Below are 15495 nucleotides of genomic sequence, written 5' to 3' on the forward strand. Positions count from 1 at the left end.
TCAGAAGTTGAAGTCTTGCTTCTTAGCTGAGAAATTATATAGTCCATCTTCTCCAGTCTCAGGCTCCAGATCTGGATTTTCCTAGGAGGAAATTGATGCCATTAGTCAAAGGTTCTGCATCTTAATAAACTTAAGCTTTTTACACCAATTTGCCTGAAGTTTTTTTACAGAAGCTTAGTGTTTTTTCCTTGTTTAAAAAGGAAACCAAACAGCTAGTTAGAGCAGCCAAAGAGATCAGCTTCACTAACCCTTGGAGACCAGACCAAGTCCTCCTGATCTTTACACCACACTCAAGCTGCCATGTCCCTGCACACAAAAAGCAGCCAAGTCTAGAGGCTTAGACATCAGAGGCAGAAGAAAGTGGTAGAACTCACTCCAATTAAATAGCCTGCTTGGAACAACCCCAGCCAGGACTGCTTTGGAGAGATGCTCCCCCAGCATCCAGCCCCTCAGGCAGGTGCCAGTTTGTAGGACAGCTTCCTCCACACCCCAACAGGGACATCCTGCAGAATGTTCCAGGCAGAGGACTAACACAGGCATTTGCTCCCTGCTGCTCACATCCTGGCTGAGCCTCAGCTCCAAGATCTGCCAAACTGCCAAGTCTCTTCCTGATGTTTCCCCATCTGTGAGACAAAGGCTCAGAACAATCATGGCATCTGTGACAGCCCTGGAAGTCTTGCTGCTGCTGGCTGGTGTCCTATCCTCTTTTTCCACAAGTTCATTAGCATGAAAAGGGTCAAGTAATCAAGGCAACCTGAGCACAGTTATCAGCTGAGTAGAAGGCTTCCATCCATAGAGACAAGCCAGCTCACCTTCAAAGGAGGAAACTTCTCCACATTTGGTATTCATATCAGCAACTGCAGTAACTCCAGCTGATGCCAGTTTAAATTCCAGCAGCAAGATGCTATCACAGCATCCATATCTGCTGTGCAACACATCAGCTGACAGCTCAGACCTTTTACAGACATTTAAAATCAACTGGAACAAGCTGCAACAGCTACTCTAGTCATGTACAGGTCTCTTCCAAAAACCTATTTCAGCATCCTCAAAGCCTGTGCCTTCTTGTAGTGGATAACAGCTTCATATTTTCAGATGAAGAACAGCAAGAGCTCACATACCTCACCAGAGAAATATTTCTCTATGATGCTCAGTGCAGCTCTGTAGACCATGTTGTTGTCGTGGGTTTGCAAGGCTTCAATCTTCTCCAGACCATCAAGCTCTTCCATCAGCAGACACAGCCTTTCTGTCTGTCCCAGCTTCTCAGCAGCCTGTAACATCAGATAACCAAGCAGGAAGACACAACCTTCTATCAGCAACAACTCTGAGATGGTCTTCACTGCAAGACCCTGTTCTACAAGTCAAAGGACCACAGTCCCTGCATTTGTCTCTACCTGACCCCAGGGATATGACAACTGATGAAATATCAGTCCCTGCTGGGATTACTGGACAGCAACTTGACTGTCACCCAGACAAGCCAGCCAACCCCTACTTGGGCACATCCACACATCGAGCAGCTGCAGGTGTGACCTGCCACCCACTATCTCATTTGCAAATGCCATTTCACTGGTTCAGAGGTATTACAAGAAACAGTGATACGTGTAGACACCAGCTGGCAGGGAGCCGAGCTGAAATGCCCCCAGGACCACCTGACTTCAGTGGACCAGTTGACAGTTATACTTCTGCAAGACCTTCAGCTCTGTCCAGCATGGGGATTAACACACTGACCTTTGCCTTTCCAGAGGAAGACTAAAAATCAGGAAAGGTGAAATGTAGCACTCTGAGAACTTAATCTTGTCAAGCCCTCTGGACAACTCAAGGATGTTCCAGCACACATACACATCAGACATGAAGTCTGGGTCTTTTTTCTGCAGGATCACAGCTGCTGCAGGAGAAGCTGTTCCAGCCACACAACAGCTCACACCTCACTGCTCTTTTGGGGGAGGATGCAACAGACTGTAGGAGATCTTACCAGAAAGAGATTTGAAATGGTATCCAGGATGACCAGGATAGTTTTGCTGTCTTTGGCCAAGAGCAAGTTTAGCAGAGGTTTGAGGACCCCAGACCGGACAAGCTCCACCACTTGTTCCACAGTTCCTCCTGTGGTGAAGTTGGCCACTGCCCAGACTGCCTCCTTCTGAGCTTTGAAGTCCCCCTGGAAGAGCAGCAGAGTGAAGGCACTTCCAAACTTTGGCATCCCTCTAAGACCAGTGTGAGGTGAGGGAGCCATCACCCTTGTGTTCATTTTGGACTGACCCACCATCCCCAGCACTTTGATCAGTGGGTGGACAGCAAGCCATGCTTTCATGCAGCTGTGCTGCAAGTCTGAGGGCCCAGCCTGTCCCAAGGACCTCAACAGCTTTGAAACACTGTTCAGGGGCCTCTTGGGTACATGCTGAGTGCTTCACAAATGAGGCATCATGGACCACATGAACCTCAGCATTGTTTCTGCAGCAGCTCTGAGCAGCACTGCACCCACCCCTTACCTTGCTGAGCAGCTCCACCAGAGGTGGCAATAACCCACAGGTGATGAGCTGCTGGATCTGCCGGGAAGGTCCTGCTGCAATGTTGCTGAGTGCCCATGCAGCTTCCTTCTGGATACTTGACTTGGCATGTCTCAGGAGACAGGGCAGGACAGCCAAGACACCAGCATCAATAGCTGCCTGGGTCTGCTCATCAGTCCCTGTGACTACATTCCCAACAGCACGGAGAGCTGGAGTCTAGACAGAGATTAAAGGAGATGAGAATCCTTACCTCAAGGGATACATGGCAGAAAGTCCACTGAGATCCCTCACTAAGTGCTTGATCCTTCAAATAAGGAAAGCATTGTGGGCGATTACTGTTGTATTTACAGACCTACTGTCCTTCTACTTTGCTCTAAGCAGCTTTGCAATCTCTGTCCAGCCTGCCAGGCCCAGCAAGCTGGAGCAGAGCAGTGGCTGGACAAGTGAGCAATCAATACTACAGTCTGAGGAGACAGGAGACCACACTGGCCACATCTAGTAAGGAGATGACTTCCTTCTGTTCACATGTTCCTACACTAAGGGACCAGAGGCTGAGATTGCCAATTGTTTCCTACCATAACAATCAACTCTGGGCTGGCCATGAGCTCCACCAGCCTTGGGAGAATCCCTGTATCCACCACAACCTGGATGCGATCGTTGGAGCCATCGGTCAGATAGGAAACAGCCCAGCAAGAGTCAGAAATTATTTCCTTGTCCTCATGTTCCATGAGGCAGATGAGAACTGGCAGCACCTTCTTCACTGCCTCCAGGGGAGGGTAGGGGTTCTTGTTCCTGCAGAGGTTTGATAGTGTCCATGTGATGTTCCTCAGGAACCCAATCTGAAACACAAGGGAAGTGTGAGATCCTCACTGCAGTAACAAAGGAGGAAGAGGCAGCCCCTGCTTATTTGCTGGGTCCTTGAAGAAATTACACAGTGTTTTTTGGACAAGATCAGGAATTTGGGGTCTTAATACTGGAAACTTGTTGTTGTAGAGCAGGGCACCTCACAGATTTAAGTTCCATCAACTCAAAAGTTCATCCCAGTAAGGAAGCTCCTAGGAGAGCAGTGGAGCTGCATTCAAAGCATCATTGCAACCAAGGTGTGTGTACATATACATGAACTGGTGTTTTGTCATTTCTCTTCCACAGAGCTCCCTCAGAAGAGGCAGGGCTGAGCTGGGCTAGGAACAGAGCAGCCAGAAACATTGGTTTGGTTTTGGGTTAGGTTTGGTTTTTGTTGTTTGCTGCTGTTTTTTTTCTTAAATGTTGCAGCATGAACTCCCAGAAGGCCTAGTGGGTGTTTTCTTACCACTAGCCCAAAAAGCCATAGTTATGTCTATGTGTTCAGAAAGCAAACACCTTCTACCACACTCAGGGTGGGACATGTGAAGGCATCAGTACTGCTGTTACAGCCCCTCAGAGCTTCTGAGTCCACCTCATACATCTCTGAGAAGGTCCTTCTCCCCCAGAGACCAAGGAAGCAGCAGGGCAGGCAGCATTGCAGAAGGGCAGAGATAAACCACAAACCAGCAGTTTAGAGCTACCCAAAAAGCAGCAGGAAGAAGCTTGAAGGGCAAGTTCAGCCCTTCCACATGCAAACCTACCCTGCACCAGTTCCATTGTATTCCAATCTTTGAGATGGTCAAAGCTGGATGGGAAAGCTAAGTCTGGAAGTCACCACACATTGATTTGAAGACTCTGCCTGGCAGCCCCAGCTTCAGAAATAGCTCATTAAAAGCTACATATAAATATCATGGTCATTAAACCAGTTTAGGCTGGGAGCTCATTAAACAGCTTGGTGTGTATAAGGCAGATGACAGGCCACCATTCCCCCATTCCCCAAGTGATTAAGAGCTGTTAAGTCAAGAAAATGAAGGTTATTTACTGGAGTTACAGGTGACACCAGAGCCAGCAAGGGAGGGATCACATTGCAATTGATAAGAGCGTCTCTGTACAAGGGACCATCACCTGTATGGGTGAAAAAGGGGGGGTTATTGCATCTGCCCAAGTCACAAGACAGTCAACATCAAACAGCAACCAGAGCTGCAGCCACAGGCCAGGGCTGATGCCTGGGCTCACTCCACAGTCACACACCATTAACTACTTTCAGGGGGAGGATCTCCCAGGCAGGCTGGAGGGCCACCATGGCTAGTTTGCAGCTGGCAAACCAGACATGACCCCTTCCGTTCTCCCTACTGACAACACTGGTGGGTTAGACCACCCCAGCAGGATGAAGTCTTGCACTTGGCTTTGGCCAAAATCCTCTTTCCTAACCAACACAGGGTCTCCAAGACTGACAGGCCAAGGGTTTCAACAGCAGCTTGGAGACAAAGCTGCAGGGAGACAAGGCTATCTTGAGGAACATCAGTATTTGTACGTGCCCAGCACTGACTGGGGGCACCTCCCCAGGTCTGGAGACCTCTGCTTACCTGCAATATTGCCCAGTGCCCACACAGCCTGTTCACTGATGTGCATGTGTGGGGAAGACAGGAGGAAGATGAAGGCTGGGATGGCACCTCCCTCCACCACTGCCTTGGTGTGGTCAGAGGTGCCCGAGGCGATGTTAGTCAGAGCCCAGGCTGCCTCAAACTGCAGAGGAGCACTGTCAGCACGGGTCAGGAACTCAACTAGTCTGGGGATGATCCCCAGCTCAATGATCTGGTTGATAGGGGGGTCCCTTTGGCTGGAAAGCATTCTCCTGCAACAGAGAACACCACACAGCCTGCCATGAAAGAAGCCTTGTGTGGTGGTCATGATAGACTAGAACCTTGTGGTCATATACAAGGTTGTGACCTGTGAGGGATTCAGCACCTGCAAGAGCAGCTGGCTCAGCATCCCATGGTTGGGTTTAACCACACAGGTCCCTGCCATAGGCACTTCCCAGGACTGTGATGCAGCCAAGCAGGGCACAAAACAGGCACCAGCTGAGGCCCCTCAGGGCAGTTTGGGTTACCAGGTTCCTTCCCCCTTTCATCATGTCTCCAGAAAGCTCTTCAAGAAGAGCCTTCTGCCAACAGGACCCACCACGGGCCCACCAGCCACCTCCCTCCCAGCAGGGAGCAGCCAGGCAGCATACCTGGCAGCCTGCGTAGCCTGCAGCTGCAGCTCCGTGCTGCTCCCATTCACAGCGCTGACAATTTCCTCCAAGGACAGTAGAATAATCTGTGTCACAGGGAATGAGTCAGTCAGAGAGCAAGCCAGGACTCCCTCTGGTTTCATCTCCACAGTCAATCAGCTGTCTAGACCCAAATCAGGCACCACTTCATATCTCAGCAATGTCTATTCTTTATGCAACGCAGTTTCGAGATGAGGCAGAGAAGCCACAAAAGCCTTTGGGGCAATTAAGATTTATAATCAGGCATGGAAAGAGTCCCTGACACCACGATGGGCCTGTGAGCTCAGTAATTACCCCTTGCTGTGCCGGGAGCCAGACAGGAGCTGGGCCAAGCTTCCAGCAGGCTGGAGCACCAGCCAGTTCTACCTGCCATCGAGGGAAGCCACATGGGACATCATCTCCAGGCAAAAGACCACAGAAAGAGGGCTGGGCACTCTCAAACATTCCTTGAGACAGGGCATGGTCATGAGGAATGGCACTGGCTATTTAAGCCCAGTCACTTGAACAGGACTTGATCAAAGTCCAGGTGGCAAGATGATACCCACTGCACAAGCCATGTGCTGCAGCACTGAACCTGCCTGGGTGCAGGGAACCCAGCACACACCTCATTTCCTTTGTCTTCTCCTCCTGAGAGATTCTCAGCCACCAAGCCAAAAGAAATACTCCTGCGCTTCAGGATCTGCTCGTCCTTCTTGGCCTTGCGCAGCTCGATGCTCACCTCCACGCGCTGCCTGCGCAGGCTCTGCGGGGAGAAGGGACCAGCCCACCCATGTCTGCATCACCCAGGTCCCCATGGAGCTCAGTCAGACCTGTAACCCTCTGCCCCAAGCTTCCTAAGTGAGGAGGGCAGAGAGCCAACATCTGCTGTCAGGCAGCTCCTTGGAGAGCTGGGAGATGGGACACGATAAAACTCTCCCCAAGTGCCTCCCGAGGACAGGGGCTGCTGGATGAACTGACAGCCAGTGGCTGTTTTTAGAAGTTGATTTGCTGAACCTGAAAAGCAAACCCTCCTCTCCTCTACTGGCTTAAAGGAAGCTGACAGGTCCTGTTGCCTAACATCCTATTCTAGCCTCCTCTGCACAGAGAGAACTGCTGCAGAGGGATCATTGGGAGGGGCTGGACCATCTCCCTTCCCCAGCACAGCTCAGTCTCCCACACAAAGCTGAGGTGCCCCCTGCCTGGGCCACCACACTCCCCACAGCCCAGCCAGCTCCACACAACTAAAAAGCTAACTGAGCATTTCTGCTGGTAGAGCCATCCCACCCCTTTGTTGCCCCATACAGGTAGATTTAGGGGCAACTGCCCTTCAGAAACCTCCACATCAGCTCCTGCTCACAGGCAAGACCCCAGTGGGGGCCATTTTCCAACAGAGATGGCCCTGGGGGTACTTACAGCTGCATCCTTGCCCTTGTTCTTGAACTTCCTCATCCGCTCACTGAGGTCAGTCACAACTGGCATCTTGGCAGGTTCTGAGAGAGATGCCAGCCGAAAAGCCTTCCTGTGCTTTTAGGGGTCAGGACAGAGCAGTGTCAGGTCACAACCACACCAGCAACATCCACCTCCATCCACAGAGGGGGCTGGGACCTCCCACACCCCCACATTTTCTCCCCCAGCAAGTGAGATGCTGGAGGTCCCCAACCCCAAACAGAGCTCAGCAGGATCCTCACAAGCTACAGCTGAGCCACTGAACTAAACACAGGCACTAACCACCACTTAACAGCAGGCTACAGAAATTACAGCTGCTGCTGTCATCCCCTGAGGAAGCTGGACACACCACTTCTCATGGTGACAGAAACACCAACTTCCTCCAGCTCTGGCCTCTTGCCTCCAAAAGCAAGAGCTTAAGGTCTGATTTGAGGACAAGTAGCCACATCCAAGCCTACCCTCTCACCCCACCACAAGCCTAGCTTAGCTTCCTACACCAGGGCACCCAGTAGGAAGGTCACAAGGTCACATGCAGTGGGATACATGACCAAGTTCAGCTAAGCAAAGGATTCTCCTGGAAGCCCAGCTACTAGTAAGGATTGCCCAGTGAAAAACATTCAACAGGTAAAATCATTTCTAAGCCTCTCCTGGTGAGAGAGCCACAGACAGACACACAAATAAAACCAAGAGCAGGCCTTCAGACAGGCCTTGACAGAAAATGCAAGGCTTCCAACCCAGCAGAAGTGGAGATGCTTTCAGAGAAGCCAGACACCACCTCAAGCCCCTAAACATAGGTTGGGCATAAACACATTCAAGGGCTGATCACACACATGATGATCTTCACCTGCCCTCCAAGCTTACAGCCAACACCTGTGTCTCAGATCAGCCTTCAAGAGTCCCCCTTATTCCATCTTCCTAAGTTCAAGTTTTTGGAGGGTTTCTTGTTTGTTTGTTTGTTTTCTCCCTATTCACCCAGCAACCAAGGCTGGATACCAGCAGCACCAGCTCATCACCCCAACAGAGCAGCCAGCCACCAAGCTGCAGCTCTTCCCCAGCTCACAGAGGGACCAAGACAAGCCACCTCCCAGTTCAAACCAATTACACCCATAGCCTTAAACATTACACTCAAACCACAAGGTCTCCTTCAGCCTCCCTTTCTGTTCAACCCCCGATAGAGAAGAACAATAACATCCCAAAAGGCCTCTTCACTTTGGAGAGCTTCCTCTACCCAGCTTCAGCAGAGGTGCACCACAACCCTCCCACTGACACCAACACAGTCCCAAATAGCCAGTACAGTCCAACCCGCAGCCCCATTCTTACCAGAGAGGGAAAGAACAGGAACAAACAAACCACCCCAAGGAAGAAGAAAACCACTCACCTCAACCCTCTCTCATATCCCACCATCTTCAACTGCCTCTTTTATTGTCCCCATGGAGCCACATACCCCTCAGCTCCCCTTCATGATTGGCTCTTCCCAGGACAGCCTCCCCATTATCTCCAGCTGCTCCTTTGCCATGGCCACCTGGATGCACCTGGAGAAGGATGGTGAGATCTTCTCCTAAATTGCCCTCTCTCCTGAGCTGCCCTCCTACCTGGGCTACCCTGCTCACCTCTCCACCTCTTCTCTGTACATTTATGCTTTGCCCACTTTGCCCCTGTTTGTGGCCAAGACCCTTCATGGCAGAGCTGAGACAGGAAAGAAAACTAGGAGAAAAGCTTAAGAAACTTGGAGCAGCAGCAGATGCTGAGCTAGTGGTGGAAGCTGGGGCAGGATGTAGCATGGGGAGAAACCCAGCAGGAACCCATGCACGAGTTCTTCAGATTCTGGCCATGAGCTACATTATTATCACAGCCTCCATCAGCTTTCAAGAGATCCCTACAGTTACGATGCCCTCACACCAATGGTGCTGGTGCTCGGGCTGCTTGCACACCTTGTCCTCCTGCCCATGCCATCACACCAGCCAACAGGGACCACAGCACCCCTGCCCCAAAACAACCACTCACAGCAGGGCTTGGCTGCAGCACTGCAGGCAGTTTTGGAGTCTCTGAGGTGCTGAAGGCAGCCTGATTTTGAAAGCCCTCCAAACAAAGCCCCATAAAACCCACTCTGCACACCTCCATCTGTGCAGAGGTGCCTGGTCCCACCAGCAGGGACAGGAGCAGCAGTGTCTGCCAGCTGGGCAAGGAAAGCAGCGATGAAAATATTTAATTAAAACCTGATTTTAAATCACTTGACATCTTTTTTCTGTGAGAGGGGGATGGGGAGAACAGTAATTCAGAGCAGGTGCCTGGGCTCGCTACAGAAAGAGGAGAGCAAGATGGGGGTGGGAGGCAGGTGGGAGCCGCACAGCCTGGACCTCCATACTCTGCCAGCCCTGTACATGGGAGATCTTTCAAACTACTGTTAACTGTGTTCACTGAGCAGCTATTCCAGCATGGAAATACCTGTGGAAATACACTGTGTGATACCTAGGCTGCTTTAAGTCATGGATTCAAATGCTGGGGTCACAGCAATTCTCTCTTTCAAGGCAAATGAAATGAGTTGTATGAGCCTTGTGCAAAAAATGTGTGTGTGTGTGTGTGTGGAGGGTGTTGTTGAGAGATCTTCAGATAAATCTGTTGTTTGTGGGCATCAAAAAGCCAGTTGTGCTAATCCTAGATGCTGGATATTTAAGCCTCAAGTGCCACTAGTTGCATTATCTTGTTTCTTGGCTGCTTGAGACAGGAAAATTACATTTCAATTGCTTTTTAATTCAACTTAATCTGGTGCAAAAGTTACTGTGCACCCTCTAATTTTGTTTTCTGAGTGGTTGGTTTCCACTAATTCCTAATCAGCCAAGGCTAAATCAAACCAGGCCTGCTTCAAGCTGGAATAGATGAGTCCTCACAACCTTGCCAAGTGGTTTAATTAAATTGGCTTAAAATCCCGCCTGGAGATAAGTGGGGGCAGCCTCCTGCACAGGCTAGCCCCCAGCATTTGCTCCTCTGCTTGGAGAGCTGTCTTGCCCAGGGTACTGCTGCAGGATATGGATGTGCAACCAGGCTGCAAGTTTATCCTTATCCTGGGCTGCTCTTCTCCTTCTCTGCCCTTTCCATTCCCTCTCCACCTGCCAAGCTCCATCAGTCCCATCCTGTTCGGTTGCTCCTTGCCAGAGGAGGGAGGGAGAGGATGGGGAGAGGAAAACAGGTGCAAATTGACTGGCAACCCCCTTCCTTGGCTTTGGCTTCAGTCACTGGTGGCTTGAGAGGTGACACTGCCAAGCACTTGGCCCCATGAGCAGGCAGAGCATGAGCAGGGCTGATTTCAACCCCACACTGAGGACGTGGGCAGATCAGAAAACACTTTGGTTTCCAGCATAATAAGAGGACATCACAGCTAATGGAAAGGAAAGGCGATAAACCCCTGAATCTATATGATGTGTCCCCTGAGCTTAGCCCTGTGTGCTCCAGCTGAAAATCCATACAGTGACAGGTATGAAAAGCTGCAGTCCCAGGTTAGAGGTTTTCCTTGTGGCTGTTCTTGTCCACCCTGACACCCTTTGCCCCACATACCCACCAGGGCACTGTGGGTGAGTTAAGCTGGGACTAGGGCAGACCTGAAAACACCAGTTTTAAGCCCTGAGATAAAAGCCCTGATTATTCCTCTTTCATTCTTCCACGTTTCTTTACAAGGTTTACCCTCACGGCATGCAGAGAAGGGTACTGGTCAGGAAAGATGTCATGTGTCATCTCCACAGTGGGGTGAAATGAGGCAGGAACTGCCCCAGCTCCATCACAGGAGGTTGCACAGGCACAGCAGCTGGTGGGAGCAATCCCTCTGTGAAAGGAGAAGCTCACCTGGCAGAGAGTGAGAAAAGGTAGGGATTCCTGCCAACCCCACAAACGCCTGCTCTCAGACAGCATATTTCTTCCATCAGCTCTAATGTAGTCCATTCAGTTAACATCAACACATTAATTTTACTTATTAGTAACACCAAGGAAATACCCACGTGGGTTCCTCAACCAGCTGCTGAGATAACTGCTGGTGGATGCGGGGCAACTCCCAGGAGTGGTAGGCAGGGATGGAGCCTGCAAATTCCTCCTTTTTTTTTCTGGTTGGTCCCGGCGGGAGGCAGCGCTGACGCTCCAGCCGGGAGCGGCTCCTCCCGGGACAGCAGCCGCCAGGCAGCCGGTGACCACGAGGTTCATCTCAGTCCCATTGTTGAGGGGTGCATTGTGGACCAGGAGGTTGCACAGGCACAGCAGCTGGTGGGAGCAATCCCTCTGTGAAAGGAGAAGCTCACCTGGCAGAGAGTGAGAAAAGGTAGGGATTCCTGCCAACCCCACAAACGCCTGCTCTCAGACAGCATATTTCTTCCATCAGCTCTAATGTAGTCCATTCAGTTAACATCAACACATTAATTTTACTTATTAGTAACACCAAGGAAATACCCACGTGGGTTCCTCAACCAGCTGCTGAGATAACTGCTGGTGGATGCGGGGCAACTCCCAGGAGTGGTAGGCAGGGATGGAGCCTGCAAATTCCTCCTTTTTTTTTCTGGTGGGTCCCGGCGGGAGGCAGCGCTGACGCTCCAGCCGGGAGCGGCTCCTCCCGGGACAGCAGCCGCCAGGCAGCCGGTGACCACGAGGTTCATCTCAGTCCCATTGTTGAGGGTTGCATTGTGAACAAGCACCGAGCAAGTGACAGCCCCGTCCCTTACAGTCTATCTAATCAGGACATGCAGAAGGTGGAAGAAGGGATTTATTGTTAATCCCTGGTTTACTGCTGAGCCAGGGGCAAAGCTGAGCTCTGCAGCTGGATTTTCTGAGGCTCAAGGTGCAGTTTGTTGTTCCCCTTAATTTAGTGTAGCAGCCTGAAAAAAGTGATCCTTTTCTCCCCCTCCTTTGCTTTTCTCCCCCTCCTCCTCTGCAGCTGGAGAGCCACGGGGATGTGTCAGTCCTGACAAAAGGAAAACAACGTACAAAAATAGAGGAAGAAGTATGGTTTTCTATCAGTTTGATTGGAAGTGCTCCTGCTGTGGCCATGGGATCACTGGAGCAGGTAGACAAGGTGACAAAGGTGTCACTGAGAACAGGTGGGAATGTGGGATCACATCACGTGTTCCCAGCAGCTACAGCAGGTCAGGGCAAACTGGTCCCCAGTCTGGGGACTCATCCCTGTGCTGTGTACAGCAACATACCAGGGAAAGGGGGACCAGAAGGAGGGAAGCCAAGCTTAAAGGCAGCTTAATTTTCTCCCAAATACTTGGGAATTTGACTTGGTAAAGTGGGTTCAATACATATCAGCACTGCTGTGCTCACCTGCTGCAGGACATCTTCATTTCTGTGATCCTAGTGCAGGTTTGCTGGGAGTTTTCAACTGGTTGAGCAAAGCAAGTAAGTAATTCATGCCCACTACTTCTATGAGGTTACAGACCAGAAAACGTGTCACTCCATGTGGTGCTTTTCAAGGCAAAGTGTTCTTCAGTGCCACTTCCCAGCCAAGAAACAGGATCACTCACTCATAAAGGCAGGTGCTGGGGGATAAAAATAAAATAAAATAGATATTATACAGAAGAGACCTGTATTTATTGATAAAGAGGCCTGGCAGAGCTGGGGATTCCCTGGGAATTAAGGGGGAAAATGCTGTGCAGGAAGAGAGCTTGTAAAGTGGGTAACACTGTGAAGTGTAACACCGATTATCCCCTCAGCTGGGCTGGAGTCCTTAGCTCCCAGCTAAGGGAGCCTTGGGAAGGAGAAGAGCCAAGAGTGGGAGCTGTGGGAGCCCTTTCCCACGGCGGCTGTTCCTGTCCATTAGGCTGATGGTGCCAGTGGATGCCCCAGAAAACCAGCACAGCCCTGGAGGGCCTGTAACTCCACACCAGGCTGAACATTAAGGAACTAATTTTAACTTCTAAGCAGCATCCTTTCTGCCAGCCACAGAGGGATTAGAGTAACAGTTTTTGAAATTATTTAAAAATAACATCAGACTTAATCATAGCTATTTATTCAACCCATTATCCTCTGTCAGTTATGAGACACAGATTTATTCAGCTGTGGAAACTCTAATCACCTATGGCCAAAAATTTCCCCTTTTGTGTTTTTTTTCCTAAGGGAGCCCAGTAGTAATTATTCCTTTAGTCCCTAACTGTAACTCAAGGAACTGAAACAGTGAATTTGGGGATGAGGCACAATGAAGTGATGGAGAAGCCTTGGAATGACTGAAAAAACACACAGTTTTGTACAAATTATGGGTGCCCTTGCTCCATGGAGGCTGCTCACCTTGCTTCAGCACCTCAAATATCACAGCTGAGGACAGCAATTCAACAGAAATCAGTGTCTTTGTTCAAAATGTGTATTTTGGGGCCTTTGCTTGAAAGTCACACTTCGGAAATGTTAAAAAGATAAAAAGAGGATCCAATGTGCATATTCCACCTGACCCTAGGAGGTGAAGATAATTTTTTGCTAAGCCCTGGGGTGATATTCATCTGGGTTCCAACTGCTTCACATCCCACACACACTGATTTGGTAATGAGAGCTTTATTGGGGGGTGGGGGGGGCGCCAGTAATTACCCCTCATTGTGCCACCTCCTGCCTGCAACTCCACTGCTCCGAGGTCTGTCCTGGACAAGGCAATGGGAGCAGCTCCTGGGCATTTCATTCTTACTTACTCCAAGGGTTCTCACTACAACTCTACAGGGAGCCATCTAAAGTGGTTTCGTCCTCCCCGTTCCTCTCCCTGCCCTCCATACCATTCCAGCCTCCTCCTTTGTAACTGGGAATGTCAGTATGGGCTACTGTGTTCAGCCTGGGATCCCTAGCAGTGCTCAGGGGGAGACCAGAACCTAATTCCACATGATCTGCACTACATGGGCTGACTTGCCCTTTATCTGAAGACCGTTTTCCAATCTGAAACACAGTTCTGTTCCCCATCATCCCTTCGGGCAGAAGCTGGACTCTCAGTCTCACTAGAAGGTGATGAAGGGCAAGGACCTGAGCCCACCCCACAGGCCAACACCCTGCTCAGCTCCCAGCTCCTCCCCACGGTGGGTGCCTGCAGAGCTGGGCCCTGCAGCTCTGCCAGGACACGGCACTGCAAGACACATCTCCTCCATCCTCCAGGAGAAACCTTCAAACCCTGCCTCTACCAGATAACTGCATCATTGCAACGGGATGTGGCTGGATGAACCAGCAGCAACCCAACCCGGGCAGTTGCAGCGGGATTGATGGAGTGCAAGGATGTGCTGGAGAGCAGCGTGGCCAGGGGTGGTACAGGATGGGGCCTGTGCTGTGGAAACCACAACGACCTTCCATGAAACCCAGCAAGAGGCATCCTAGTTACTCAGGAAGCAATTTGGCTGAGTTCTCACTGTTGCTGATCTGTGCATGGGCTGAGTGAGCTCGTAGCTATTTAAGGTTTGCCATTTTGACCTGTATCACTTCATGCAGAGATCTGATTGCCCCTTTGCAGCTCATTCCTCCTGTGTGCTCCAAACAGACATTTATGCACTTTGCACATGAGCGAACAGGTCAGAACCCATTATTTATTTCCTGCATTCCCCATCTTTCCCTGACATGTTTGCCTGAGAATTGTTTACAATCTTCATTCACAGGTTCAACGTTTGAAATAACTACCAAAAAAATCCCCAAAACCATGACTCGCTCCGGATACATCCTGAGAAGTTAATCACAATTCCCAATATTCAAGACTCAAGCTGGCCACAGTTTCTGTGGTATTATTCTGCTCCTGACACGACATGCTGAGTTTTTAGAATGAGATTTTCAGGGTGAATAGTCAGTTACAAATTCAAGACGTGGGTGTAACATGAACTCTCTAATTTTCACCTCAAAGCAGTTATCTGAATTTTCCTGCTTGGAAATTCTATCCCAAGCATATCCAGCCGCAACACCCACAGTGGCAATCCTTGCAGAGTAACCACATCCCAGACACTCCAGCTGAGGCAAATATAGCAAGGAAATACTAAAAGGTGAGACAGAAGTGGTTGTCTTGCAGGGCAGCTCACACGCACCAAGCAACTGAAACAAGCAAGACTGTCACACACCTATAGTCTTTACCTGCATGTAGCAAACACACAGAATGTATTAATCTTAGGGCTTAGAAGTGATTTTAAAGTGAAACTTTAATTCCACTAAGAGCCAGTCAGGTCACCAACGTGGCTGTTCCTGCCAAGGATTCAGTCTGGGGTTTGTCTGCCAAAGATCAGCTCCTCTCACTGATGAAACCCACCAGTCCACCTTGGTGAGGAGGGCACAGCCAAAGATGTGACTTTGAACAAAGGCTCTATGAGATAGTCTTGCCATTTCAGCCTCTTGTCCCTATGCTCCAGCAGATGAGTCCATAAAACACCCTATAAGGAAAGGAAAGACAAGGAGAAATCTACATGACCAAAGCATTATCTGATTTCTCCTGAGGGACCAAAGCTTTCCCTATCAGCTCCCAGTGCCACAGCCTGC

The 15495-nt window shown here is 50.2% G+C and overlaps 1 protein-coding gene across 1 annotated transcript; it reads right to left on the bottom strand.

Moving 5' to 3' along the window:
- KPNA7 (karyopherin alpha 7 (importin alpha 8)) lies at window positions 1–7074 on the bottom strand. Its single transcript, XM_009993695.1, has 10 exons — window positions 7009–7074; window positions 6221–6358; window positions 5578–5663; window positions 4931–5199; window positions 4387–4469; window positions 3077–3340; window positions 2484–2717; window positions 1970–2152; window positions 1119–1268; window positions 1–81 (listed from the first exon to the last, which is right to left on the bottom strand). Exons 1-10 carry the CDS (start codon window positions 7072–7074, stop codon window positions 1–3), a joined length of 1554 nt encoding a protein of 517 aa, XP_009991997.1.
- Between the last annotated feature and the right edge of the window lie 8421 nt (window positions 7075–15495).

This window comes from Chaetura pelagica, unplaced genomic scaffold (assembly GCF_000747805.2).
Source record: "Chaetura pelagica isolate M959 unplaced genomic scaffold, ChaPel_1.0 scaffold213, whole genome shotgun sequence".
Lineage (NCBI taxonomy): Eukaryota > Metazoa > Chordata > Aves > Apodiformes > Apodidae > Chaetura > Chaetura pelagica.

Excerpts from the sequence above, each read along its gene's own strand:
- KPNA7 (XM_009993695.1), bottom strand. The coding sequence starts at position 7,074 with ATGCCAGTTGTGACTGACCTCAGTGAGCGGATGAGGAAGTTCAAGAAC. Across the intron at positions 5,664-6,220 it reads GAGAAGACAAAGGAAATGAG|ATTATTCTACTGTCCTTGGA; the intron begins GTGTGTGCTGGG and ends CCTGTGACACAG. Across the intron at positions 5,200-5,577 it reads CAGGCTACGCAGGCTGCCAG|GAGAATGCTTTCCAGCCAAA; the intron begins GTATGCTGCCTG and ends TCTCTGTTGCAG.